The sequence below is a fragment of the Geospiza fortis genome, unplaced genomic scaffold (genome assembly GCF_000277835.1).
Source record: "Geospiza fortis unplaced genomic scaffold, GeoFor_1.0 scaffold188, whole genome shotgun sequence".
NCBI lineage: Eukaryota > Metazoa > Chordata > Aves > Passeriformes > Thraupidae > Geospiza > Geospiza fortis.
Genome location: NW_005054337.1, coordinates 4,629,328 through 4,642,319, shown reverse-complemented (window position 1 = coordinate 4,642,319; position 12,992 = coordinate 4,629,328). Strand labels below are relative to the sequence as shown.

At 50.9% G+C, this 12,992-nt stretch overlaps 1 protein-coding gene and 1 long non-coding RNA gene across 3 annotated transcripts in view; one reads left to right on the top strand and one right to left on the bottom strand.

Moving 5' to 3' along the window:
- The window catches only part of PLCG1 (phospholipase C gamma 1), a 25,054-nt gene extending 19,344 nt beyond the window's left edge, over window positions 1-5,710 (top strand). The window contains exons 26-31 of one of the 2 annotated variants that reach the window (XM_031058089.1): window positions 401-549; window positions 2,732-2,846; window positions 3,054-3,215; window positions 3,734-3,822; window positions 4,446-4,630; window positions 5,111-5,710. In XM_031058089.1, the coding sequence (XP_030913949.1) occupies window positions 401-549; window positions 2,732-2,846; window positions 3,054-3,215; window positions 3,734-3,822; window positions 4,446-4,630; window positions 5,111-5,153 (743 nt within the window). In that variant the 3' untranslated portion in view covers window positions 5,154-5,710. The remainder of the gene's footprint in view (window positions 1-400; window positions 550-2,731; window positions 2,847-3,053; window positions 3,216-3,733; window positions 3,823-4,445; window positions 4,631-5,110) is intronic. The other variant, XM_031058090.1, reaches the window with a different exon arrangement.
- A 402-nt stretch (window positions 5,711-6,112) lies between these two features.
- Window positions 6,113-12,987, bottom strand: LOC115947998. Its single transcript, XR_004081855.1, has 2 exons — window positions 12,905-12,987; window positions 6,113-11,664 (listed from the first exon to the last, which is right to left on the bottom strand). It is a non-coding gene; the product is annotated as an uncharacterized LOC115947998 (long non-coding RNA).
- Window positions 12,988-12,992: the final 5 nt, after the last annotated feature.

The window sequence follows — 12,992 nt, the reverse complement described above, 5'->3', positions numbered from 1 at the left end:
CAGCCTTCCCTTCCCTGGCCTTTGCCAAACCCTGCTGTGAGCCTGCTCAGCTCAGCAACACACCAGCAAACAACCTGCCTCTTTCCTGCTGGCTTTTTCCTTCTTTCTGTGAATTCAGGCGTCTCACAGGGGGCTTGGCAATGCTACAGGCAGCACAGGGAAAGCTGAAAATAGGAGGAAAAGAGGGAGGTGACCTATGGAGCACTGGGTAGTTGGGCAGATCGTGCATGGCAGAGTCACCTCATGGCCCTGACATGTGAGGACACATTGCTCAGCATTGCCAAGGGGTGAGCCAGCTCCTCTTGCCAAGGGCTTCCTGGGAAGCATCAGTGATGGGCGTGATGATCCAGCTTGTGCACAGGGTATCCTTCATGTCCTGTCTCTCCTGCCTGTGCTCTAGACAAGCCCATGCAGATGAACCAGGCCTTGTTCATGTCCAGTGGCCAGTGTGGGTACGTCCTGCAGCCGACCAACATGAGGGACGACATCTTTGACCCCTTTGACAAGAGCACGCTGCGGGGCACAGAACCACTCTCCATCTCCATTGAGGTCAGTACCTCCTCCTGGTGTGGGGGAATGCAGGCTCAGACCCCAGTGGGGTACCAGATTTGGGGTGAGAGAATGGTTTTTTGGGCTCCTGGCTCTGCCTGCAGCTGCTCCTCAGCAAGCCCCCTCAGCACAGACTGGGAGAGCCCTCGCTGTCCCCTGTGAAGGGCTTGTCCCCCTGTGAAGGAAGGGCTGCCACTTGGAGGGAAATTTGGGGGTTTGGAGCATCACAGAATCGTGGGCTGGTTTGGATTAGAAGGGACCCTAAAGGCCCCTTGCTGAAGAGGGGCACCCGTGGGTGCTGCCGAGGGTGCCTGGAGAGGAGCAGCAGGAGCATCCCGGGATGCTCCCCGCAGGACTCCTCCTGTGCAGGTCCCCGTGCCAGCAGGTGGCATCCACGAGCCGCAGAGGTGACATCCCCGTCCCCAGACTGCATCCACAGGCCAGCAACACAAGAGCTGTGCCTTGTCCCCTCCTTGTCACTCAGTTGCTCGAGGCTCGATGTTTCTATTTCCCCTGGCTCATGGTCCCTCTTGGGAGGATGCTCGAGGTCAGGGCAAACTTTTCAGGCCATTTCTGTGTTGTGCTGCTGGTGATGATAAGAGGAGGGTGCCAGAGGATGGGGTGTGGATGCTTGATGAGTATTTTTTTACTTCCCTAATGGTGCAACTGAAGCTGGATTGTTCCTGTGTCAGCTCTCAGAGCTGCACAGCAGAGGCTCTGCAGGGACATGGGAGAGCTCGCCAGGCAAAGCTTTGGAGGGCTGTGCCAAACCAGCTGGCTCTCATGTTTGGACCAGCAGGGTCCAGCAGCCTGTGGAGGCATTCCCTGTGGTCTCAGAACCAAGCTATGGGTCAACAGTCTGCTTTGCCAATCCCCTGAGCTCATGTAGACCTTGGGGAGGGTTCAGTGGAGATCCTGCCTTCAGGTGCTCCCAGGTTTCCTCTGTGGTCACCTCTGTTTTGGAGTGATCCCACCTAAAAAAGCTACAGCCCTTCTCCATGGGGACACCCTATCATGTACCCTCTGCACCACTGACCCCATGCCCACTGTCTCCGTAAAAATTCCCTGTGTATAGGGGGGATAGAATATAAGAAAATAAAGATAGTGTAGAAAGTAATCTTACCCCTAAGGAGTTGCAGCTGGGCCAATTATCAAAGATTAGGAACAGGCCTGACTTTACCAGGCCAATGAGAAGAAGAGTGCTATAAAAGAGTGGGGTGGCTGGGTGAGAAGGGAACTGGAGTCAGTTGGCTGCTGTGTGAAGGAGAAAGCGTCAGTGCTCTGAGGAGCTGCCCACGAGAAACACCAGGAAGGTATGGAACTTTTGTGATAAGGAGACAACAGTATGGAACCCCTGTGATAAGATGACAACATCCCTGCCCCATTCTGTTTTCCAAGCTCTTCCTGCACCTCAGGGTGCAGCTGCCCCCACCAAGTGTCAGGAATCATTGTGCCATAGCCAGTCACTGTCGCCTTTAAGAGACAGGCTCAGCCTCTTGTTGTCTGGCAGAACTGCCTGCTGTCCCCACCAAAGCCAGCTTTCATGGATAGAGAAGCCATCTCGAGCCCAGCATGACTCAAAGCACATGATCCAGAGTTGGCAGCAGGTCCTTCCCCTGCAGCAGCAGCGTGCTGGAGCGACATATGGCCACGGGCAAGGGGGAGCTGCCGGGGCTCTCTCCTGCGAGGAGGCAGCTTGGCATCTGAGTGGAGCACAGCCTGTGCTGCAGGCACGAGGCAGAGCAGGGCTGGAGAGCAGCTCCTTTTCCTCCTCACACCAGGGCAGGAGCGCTGAGAAGTTTCAGCAAAGATGAGGGGGTCCAGGGTGGTGCTCCCAGCAGGGAACAGTGCTCGGTGGGAGCTCAGCTCCAGCTTGGCCAGCTGGGGGAGAGATGCTGTGGCCCAGGCCTGGCTGTGCTGGCAGCAGGCAGAACCTGGAGCAGTTCAGCTGGGTTTTTTGTGGCTTACAAGTCAAAATGTGGATCAAGAACACTATAGCAGCTTCCAGGGGTGGGAGCTATTTCTCTCCGAGCTGCCGGATGGGCTGGCTGTCAGTGCTGCTTCTCTCTCCAATTAGCAGAGCCAGGGTGATTTATTTGGGAAGAAAATGTCCTGGTATGCAAACACATTTTTTTCCCCTTTGTTCCTGTCTCTTACCAAGTCTCTCCTGCTCTCTGCTCAGGTCCTGGGGGCGCGGCACCTTCCCAAAAATGGAAGGGGAATCGTTTGTCCTTTTGTGGAGGTGGAGGTGTCTGGTGCTGAGTATGACAATGCCAAGCAGAAAACAGAGATTGTGGGTGAGTGGGTGTGGAAGGGAGAGGGATGATCCATGGCTCACACCAGGATCAGAGCACTCCTGGTCCTGGTGTGAGCCCTGGGCTCTGCAGCAAAGCCTGGCACTGAGCTGGGAGCTGCCCTCGTGCTGCCCCCGAGCCCAGCATCAGCCATGGGGGCAGTGGAAGGGCTCAGGGGGCTGCCCACTGACAGCTGTGTTTTGTGAGCAGCTGACAACGGCCTGAACCCTCTCTGGACCCCGAAGCAGTTCCACTTCCAGGTCAGCAACCCTGACTTTGCCTTCCTGCGCTTCGTGGTCTATGAGGAGGACATGTTCAGCGACGAGAACTTCCTGGCTCAGGCCACCTTCCTGGTGAAAGGCTTGAAGACAGGTGAAGCAATGGGACAGCAGGGAGGGGGGTCATGGTGCTCCTCACCAGTTCACACTGTTAGGCAGGGAGATGCTGATTTTCATGGGAGGGTGTTGTTGGGCACCAGGCTGGCTTAGCCTGTCTCCATGACAGGTCACATCCCCAACCAGTTAAAGGAAGGCAGAGCCATTTGCTAACAGCCCTTGGGGCCACCGGCCACTTTGAAGGAAATTTGGGGGTTTGGAGAATCACAGAATTGTAGACTGAATAGATTGGAATTGGTTTGGATTAGAAGGGACCCTAAAGGCCATCTCGTTTCAGCCCCACTGCCATGGGCAGGGACACCTTCCACTACCCCAGGCTGCTCCAAGCCCCATCCAACCTGACCTTGGACCCTTCCAGGGATGGGGCAGCCACAGCTTCTCTTGGCAGAAGAGAAAAAGGGTCTTGTGAGAGAAAAACCTCCTTGAGTTCTGTGCCAGGGCACTGCCACCTCCCCTCCTGCGCAGTGAGTGACACCAGGGCCGTCTCTGCCGTAGGTTTCCGAGCTGTTCCCCTCAAGAACAACTACAGTGAGAACCTGGAGCTGGCTTCTCTGCTTGTCAAGATAGACATTTTCCCTTGCAAGGTGAGACTGGCTGCACACATGAGAAGGTGACCATGCTGTAGGGCTGAGGAGCAGAGCCAGTGAGCCCAGCCTGGCCCTGCCCATTCCTACTCCAGCTGGGGCAGTGAGGCTCAGTGGTGCCTGGCCTGAGTGCCTGTGGATGGCTGAATTCCCAGTGCTGCTCCTTAGGGATGCCCAGCAGGACAGCAAGCACTGGGTTTGCCTCCTGCAGCAGTCAGGGTGTTCCAGGCAGGGTCGTGCCTGCACTGGGTTTGACTTGCCTGGAAATCCCTTCAGCAAAAGCTGGAGAAGGCGGATTTGTCACAGTGCCTGTCTGTGCTCCAGGGACATTGCAGCTCAGGATCACGGAGCTGGCTGGCCTGGGGCTGTCCCTGTTGGCATAAACAGAGGGCAGGGCTCCTTCTGAGACAGATGGTTCTTTTATTTCTTCATTTAAAATGGTGCTGGTGGGAGCCAGCGATGGCTGTTAGAGCAGCTGCACATTGCAAACCCCAAGTCCCCATGAGCCCTGGACAGCCTGCAGGGCAGCCAGGGCCCTGCACCACAACTGCCCTTACTACAGGATATATGCTTTGAAATCACAAACCCTTGACTCTACAGCATTTTTTTCCTTGTCCAAGCAGGAAAATGGCGAAATAAACCTCTTCAATGCTTCATCCCTACGGGAACGGGCAGGGGATGGCTCCAGCCAGCTGCTGGCAAGCAGAGGCAGAGAGGGCTCCTTTGAGCTGAGGTACCAGCAGCCTTTCGAGGATTTCCGTGTGGCCCCAGAGCAGCTCGCTGACCACTTTGAGAGCCGGGAGCGAAGGTGAGGCCAGTGCTCAGTCAGCTCATCATCAGCAGCATAACACACCCCCTGCATTTAGTCTGGCAGGAGGCAGATGAATGCAGCCTCCCCCTAACCCGAAGTGGAGCTGCAGCCTTGCTTGCTGCTTGCAAACCCCAAATTTGAGCTGCAAGTTGTGCCAGTGCTTGTGGGAATCTCTGCTATGGGAGTAGGGTGGGACACCACAGCTGGTGCCATTATCCCTCTAACCCAAAGTGGAGCTGCAGCCTTGTTGGCTGCTTTCAAACCCCAAAGTTGAGCTGCAGGTTGTGTCAGTACTTGCGGCAGTCGCCGCTATGGGAGAAGGGTGGGACACCACCTCTGGTGGCATTATCCCCAGTCATGGGGGATGTGGCTGAGCCCCTACTTTACTCCAGTGGGCAACTTGAGCCCAGCAGAGTGCTGTCCTTGGCCATGCCAGGGTGAGGCTGAGCTGTGTCCCTTGTGTGTGCCCCTTTGCAGGGTACTGCGGAGGACCCGGGTCAACGGGGACAACCGGCTGTAGCCCACCGCGGCGGGCGACAGCACCTCCAGTGCTTGTGAATCTCACAGCACGCTGTGAACTGGTTTCTATGGAAACGGCACTGCTATGGCCTACTTTCAGGCAGCTTTTCCAGTTTCTCTGCTGAAGTGTGTTCAAGTGGAGAACTAAAAAAAAAAAAAATTGGAAATAAACCCCACCCCGAGCCAGCCCCAAGCACCCAGCAACCTTCACCACGAAGCCCTTAAGAAGCGCGTCGGTGCGGCCAGGCTGCCAGAGGCCACAGACCAAACTGTCTATAATCACAAGAAGAGACCTAAAAATTCCCCTGCCAGCCTCTGCGTCACTGCTCTGCCTGTAATCCAGAGATCGTGTGCAGCTGCTGGAGCCTGTTTGCAGCCATCCTGTGCTGAGTCCATTCTCAGAGCTCTGGGCCTGCAGTGAGCACAGCAGCACCTCTGTCTGTCCTGGTGACACCACATCAGCCCTGTATAGCCACTGCCGAAGGGTCCAGTAGTGAAACTCTACATTTACAGGGCCGCTCTAGCTTTAAATGACAATAAAAGTGTCAGTATTATGTGTGTGCTGGCTCAGGTGTCTGGTGGTCTGCTGCAGAGCTGAGGTGCAGCTGTTCCTGAGGAGAGGTTGCACTGCTGCCTCCTTTCTCCTGGCTTTAGGAGAGGAAAAATAACCAGGAACAGCCACAGGTTTTATGCTGTTCACTCCAAAGGGTAAAACAAAGTTATGTGCTCCAGCTGCCCGTGCTGTTCTGAGGCAGGCTGGGGACAGAAGTTTGGGATGAAGAAGCACCTCTAGGGCAGAGGTGTCTGGGCACTCACTCGTGGCCTTACCCCATGGAAAAGTTGTCATTCTTTTAAAATAAATGAAGAGGTGATGGAGCACTCCCAGCCCAGCAGCTGAAAGGCAGGCACAGCCATTCCTGGGCCCTCCCAAACCCCAGTGCAAGCACCACTCAACTCACGTTTGATTTTTACGCTCTTTATTTAGGAACAACCAAAAATGTCTGGTTTCATTTCAACAAACTGTACAAGCAAGCTCTTCCCCTTGCCCACCCTCACATCCACATATACAAAAGGAAGGGAAACTTGCCGTTCACTTCTCAGAAGTGGCATTGTTGCTACAGGGAGTTCTTGCCCTCAGAACAAGAGCAGGTAAAGTCCATAGCACGTACAAGCTACCCTAGCCCTAGTAATAGCTACAGCCCACAATCACAGGCAGCTTCTTTTTTTGTTTCCTCTTTAAAACCTTTACCAAAAGTAAAAACTATTTCCTGTTTCACACGATTGCCAAGGTGACCATTTAAAATTGTGGTCTTTGAAAAAAAAAACAAACAAAAAACCAAAGTAACAACCCCCCCATGGAACCCCCACAGCTCCCTGGTACAAAGACAGCTTTACACAGCAGAGCTCTCACCCTGCTCCCTCACTGCACCGGCCACCCTTATGAAAGGTCCCGTTGCAGCTACAGTTACATTTTCCTTTGGATAAATCCAAGCAAAAATTCCAGGTCATTCAGCACCAGCATGATTTCTAAATAACAATAATTAAAAAAAAAAAAAAAAGAGACCCCATTAGGCTGACTTTGTGGTCTGCTGAGAAACAAAGTGATCAACACGCTGTTCCCAAAGTCTCTCTTTTAGTGCAATGTTAGTATGTGCAAGGGGAATCACAGCCACGTACCCATAACACCACCATGAGCCAGATGGGGCAGAGAGAAAGTGCAATTTTAGCTAGAAATTTTCTATGCCATGGCTTCCTAGCCCAACCTTCACTAGCACCAGTAAGCAAGAATCCTCCTAACACCACCTTCCATCAGTACAGGGAAAAAGGGGCTTTAATTGTGCCATCAGAATATGCCAAATGTCAGCCAACAGAGCACTTGGGCCATAACAAGAAAACCCAAAATTAAAAAAACATAAAAATTCACTGCTTACATAACTGAGCTCCCTTGCTCTGCTTTAGTTTTCTGATGCCAATCCAACATTCCTGGCACACACCACTGCCAGTAAAACACACAGCAGAAACTAAATTTCTCAACAAAAAGAAGAACAGGGATAGCCTGCAAGTGCCTCGTTCCCCTCCATGTGTTGTGTTGCCTAATCTTACCCTGCTGGTTTTGGGATCAGCTGAGAAGTGACACCAGAGCTTTACAGGTGAGCTGAATCACATCAGGACCTTGACTGATTTGAAGAGAGCAAAACCAAAATGATCTGGGCAACAGGTAAAAGATATTTACAAGAATTTTGAATACTGTCACCCTAATGGTAATGTGTAGCATCCCATTCACTTTGTAATTTGTGCCCAAGTGCTGAAAATCATTTTTTTCTTCCGATTCCTAATGAGCAAGCTTCTGATCAGTTTGCCTCTGTTATATCTGTAAGAGAGGGGCTGCAGGGAAAACAATATAACACTTCTGCAGGTGACCAAAATCTGCTGTTTTCCAATTCAAAAAATTAAATACCCAAAACCCTAAATAAAGAACCCAGCCTACTACAGCTTCCTTCTCTTGAGCCGTCAGGGGACACATAACAAAAATTAACCCAGCAGGTATCTTCCAGCTCTGGTGAGCATCCTCCAACCAGGTTAAGGACTACAGTGTTTCTCTGCCAGCAGCTACTGCTCTTGCTGGTGGCTTCTCCTGGTGATCAGCTCAGGGAGGGGACATGAAATCACAGTAAGTACCTGCAAGCACCTGTGCCCATCCTCCCACCACGCTGCAGCATCACTCAGCTCTCGGGTAAGTGCAGGAGATAGGAACCTGTAGATCATTATTTGTTTAGTGTTCTGCTAAAAAAAAAAAAGAAAAAAAATTCAAGGATGCTAATTACAGAGCTGAAAAACAAGGTACCCAAATGAAACATGGAACAATGTCTAGAAATCTCATGGCAGGGGCTGCTGACATCAATGAATAAAGAAACTCAGTTCCTTGCACCAGGAGAACCAGCAGCCCTTCCCATGAGCAAGCCAGGGCCAGCACAAATCAGGGTTTCGGGTTATTAAGCAATTGGATTGTGCCCTTAATCTAAGCAGCCTAAGTAACAAGATTCACATGGATTAAAATTGATGGTTTCTGCTGTGCCTGCCAAGCCCAAGCTCAGGCACAGAGGATGGAGGTGGAGAATTCAATTTCCCTTCCTTACTGATGCTGGCTACATCACCTCGATCTTACACCCCTTTCAAGTCAAGATAGTCATCTTTGATTAGATGATGATAAATATTCACACGCTGTGAAGAATTGTGGTGACACTTCCTCTTAACACCACAAGAGCTGCTGTTGGGACTGTCAAGCCACCTCTCAATTTTTCTTTTCAGTTTCAGATGCAAACACTTTTCCAATGTCCTGCACCAAAACCGAGTCTGTTTGGAGATGGCACCTGTTTCTCCTCCTCAGCAGAGAAACAGAAGACCACAGAGCTAAACCCTCAAAAATCTTCAGCTTATACTTTTATGGAGATTTCAAGTCAACTAAAAAATGCAGATAACAAGGAATGTAGGAGTTAGAAAGGGAACTCGATCATGTTTTGATTTCTTTTTTGTCTCTAAACCTTACCCTCCCCACACAAAGGCGTTTGCCATGTCCGAGGGGAGTCTGCATGGAACCACTTTTAAAAATTCCTCCGACCCAAAAGAAAGAAAACTCCTGCTGTGCTTGTATGAATGCATGGAGACAAAGCTCAAAAACCTCAGCAGCTTCCAACCCTCAAGGCTGGTTTTTCTGTGTACACCGGGAAATTCTCCCTCTAGCTCACAAGACTTCTTTTCCATTTTTTTGGAAAACTGGCTGAATACAATCCAAGTGCAAAATATTTCAGCTAGTGCATCAAAACATGGTTTGAAGGGACCAGTTCATACCATAGTCCTTAAGCATTCCTGTAGATGGAGTGGGGATCACTCTTCCAATCAGCCATAGGCCCTTAAGTGTACACCAAAAATCCCACAGAAAATCACCTTGAATGGGCAAACTACACTTCCAACGTATTTATATAGCAAGTAGTTAGTAAAAGTGTACATTTTTAATGTACATCATAATGCAATAAAGAATCAATGGCATATTTGAACTGTATATATGTGTAGTTAAATAAACCTGCATGTACACAGACACTACAGAATAAATTGACCTACCTGTATTTGTTCTCTGAAGGTGACACTGTACATACATCCATATTCTCAGGCTGCACAACTCCCAGCTCTGCTTTCAGCTCTAGAACCACCCAGATTCTGCCACTCTCTCTGATATTTTGGGGTGCACAGGATTGCATCCATGAGGGTGAACCCCTGGGGCTGTCACCAGAGGGCAGCTGTCCCTGGTCCCCAAAGAGGGACCCACAGGGATGCCACGAGCTGAGCCATCACCAGCCAAGGTGGGGTGGCTCCTGGTCATGCCTCCAACTGCGCCATGACCATCAGGAGTGCTCCAAAGGCAAATTGAGGGAGCCTGATGCCACAGAGGCTGCTCCAGGTCAGAGCCACCCCTGCTCACAGGGGTGGGATGGCTGCTCTGGCTGTGGGATGCACAGTGCCAGTGGCCACATCCCTGTTACAATGAGGTGCAGGTCACCTCTGTCTGGAGCAGATGGTCACACTTGGCCACGGTCTCACACCAGGGAAGCCCTGTGAGCTCAGGCACAAGCACCCAGCACATCCCACCAGGCGAGGGGAAGCCTCTGCCAAAGCACTGAGCAGCCACAGCCCCTTCCTGCAGCTGAGCAGGGCGGCCTCTTGAAGAGGGGGGGAAGAAAGAATTGCAAAAGCAAGGGCAATTAAAGGTAGAAATCAGACACCATCTTTGGAAGAGGTTCTGAAAGAGCTTTTTTGTTTTTAAAACAGATTTTTTTGTAAATCTCTGGATCCAATCCTTTGGGGTTTGCTGCCCACCCTCCTAATAAATATCATTTACCACCAACAATAAAGTCTCCCACATTAAAAAGCTCTCACTAAATAAAAACCTTCTACTGAAAAAGCTTGGCTGAGTTGGCTTGGCAAAAAATAGGGAACTATGACTACTCTCCATAAATACATCAGCAGATAAACACCAAAAACTATTTAAGTTAAAGGACAATGTTGGCTCCAAAACAAACCAGGAATGTACCAGCCACAAATTAATTCAAACTAGAAATTTAAATACAACTTCTAACCACTCAAAGGCAGTCAATTTCTGGACTAGCCTTCCAAGAGCAAAAGTGAAGGCAAAACATGGAACCAATTTGGAGTTGGGATTTGATTAGTTTGTGACAGAATGATCTGACACAGCATTTGGCTGGACTATTCAGCTCAAGAGTTTCCCTTCTAGACTTTGTTTTCTATTAGAAAAGAATATTTAAAGCAAAAATGTTCAAGCAGTTGCATCACACAGCAACCACACAAGACAACACACATTAAAAATGTACAGGTACCAGGCAGCAGACTGGATAACTGGGAAATTTATTTTGCTCTTTTTTCCAGAACTATTGCACATGGCCTGGGGGGAAAAAAAAAGGGGAAAAAATAAGAAAAGAAAAACAAAAAGGACTGGAACAAACACTTGAAATCACCAGCAGTGCTGCAGGAGGATCTGCCACGTAGGGCTGCAAGAAGGAAACTTCCTGGTGGCAGCAGAGCCGCTGCCTTGGTGACAACAATGACTTGAACCACTCACAGCCACGCTGTGACTCTCTGCGTTTGTTCTCTGAAGAACAGACTGTTCTCTCCAAACAATGAAAAGGATTCCAGGTCAGGATGCAAAAATTATTATGTGCTAGTTCTCAGATATTAAAGAGAGACTTGGAGATTTCACAGCCTGTTACAGTCAGTCTCCAGGAGCACAGGGGAAAGTGTTCTAGCCAGCAAGGGACAAACTCCATCTCCTGGGCTGCCTCAGTCTGGGAACCTGTTGCTTATCAGAGAGTATGCAATGCTCACTCTAACCTCATCTGGAGGGACGAGAATCTCACTCAAATTCAAGATTGGCAATTTTCTTCTCAAATCCCTTTCCTAATACACTCAAACCTGTGTGCCCACAAAGCCTTTCACTGGCAGGGCTTAAGGACCAGAAAGGATATATGCAGCCATGCCAACCTTTAGAGAACAAACACCTTAATGGACAAATGAAAAAAAAAAAAAAAGAAAAAAGAAACAAGTACTATGCCATGATAGTCCATATCTAAGCAATGACCTTGTTTACACAATGTCTGAGATTCGTTATGCTTGTATAGGCAGCTGTAGGCATCGGTATATGAATATGAAATCTGAAAGTCTGTCACTGGAAAGCAAACAGGAGCATCCTATTTCCTGGGTGTGAGCTGAGCCCCTGCCAGCTCCCAGCCATCTCCTTGGCTGGGCCACCAAGAGCTCAGCACAGAGCGCCCAGTTTGTGCACGTGCTGTGCCCAAAGGTCTCATGGATGGCAGTGCTTCATCACCACGTCCTGCTCCTCAGGCTGGGGTCAGGCTGGCCCATGGATTTCTTAAAGATCACTAATTTCTTCTCAAGGGTAAGAGCGGATCCTCCGGGGCTGGTGGCTTGAGTTCAGTCTGTTTCTGAAAAAGAACACACGTGTCAGAGATGCTCCTGGCCTTGCTCCAGGGTGGGGAGGAGGGGATGCAGGAGTGCCTCAGGATAGGCAAGATCAGGAGCCTTGAGAGAGTCAGCTGCAAAGAAGGGCTAGCAACATTCAGAGGAGCCAGGAAACCCAAAATCCTTGAGGGATTGGAGTTGGCTTTGCACCCCTAAGGAGGGATGCACCTTTGCTAAGCACCTCTGTGCCACGAGGGTTGACAGGACCCTCGCTCTGGCTGGCAGAAAGCCATGCTCAGAGGGCACTAGCAGGGGCACAGCCACCTCCCCGGCACAAAAGCTGGCCCCCCACCAGTCCCCATACTCACCCTTCCCCTGCAAAGCACACACAATGTGCAGCAAAGGCAGAACTCATCCACACCCATGCTCCACCTTCTCCAAATTAGATGGGAAGGGAAGCAATGAATTTTACTCGATTTTTATAATTATTTTTTAAGGTCTGCAGCTATGGCACGGCTGTGTGGAAAGCTCCAAAGCAAGGCAGTGGGACTGGAGAAGATCCCAGCTGGCCAGCAAGGAGCTGCATGTGTGGACCAGCATGGGACAGGGCCAGCACTTGGCCATCCCCATCTGGTGGGAACCCCACCAGGCTGGAAGCAGCCCCCAGCTGCACTGCAGAAAAGCCCACCAAGGGCTTGGAAAGCACCTCTCCTCTCCACCACACAGGCACACACAGACACACGCCTTCCAAAAGTGAGCTCTGGAGACTCTACGTCCCTTCCTGCCTTTGCAGCCTCCACCTTCACCACCTGAACATTTCTGCACACCGAACAAGGATGCTCACGTCTGGAAAGCAGCAGCAGGGCAGAGAAAGGTGGGCAGGGACATGGAAGGAACTAGCGGCACAGGACAAGCAGCCTGGGCCCTTTCTTCCCAAATAAATCAATCAATCTGTGGGTCATCTTCTAAAACGACCAGACACTCTTAAAGTTTTACTCCAGCTTGAAACAAAGCTAGGATTAGTTTTCTGAGTGGTGCCAGCACCCAAAGACCAAGGCAGGAAAGGGCAGGCAGGAGTGGCGCTCATCCTGCCAGACCCTCCTCACCGTGCTTCCTTTATGCCTCTCCTCCAGAGACAGCTCCTCACCACTTCCTCAGTTAAACCTCAAACGCTGAGCTCTTCACCGAACCTGTTTCTGAAACAAGCGAGGCCCAGAGTCCCGTGCCACCCGCAGCCCTCCCTCGCCGAGGCAGGGGCCTTACCCAGCCCTGTGGCGGGCGGCGGCCCGGGGGCGTCGGGGCTCCCGGCGCTGCCCTCCTGGCCGCCCGGCTCCCACGCCTCGCTGCTCTC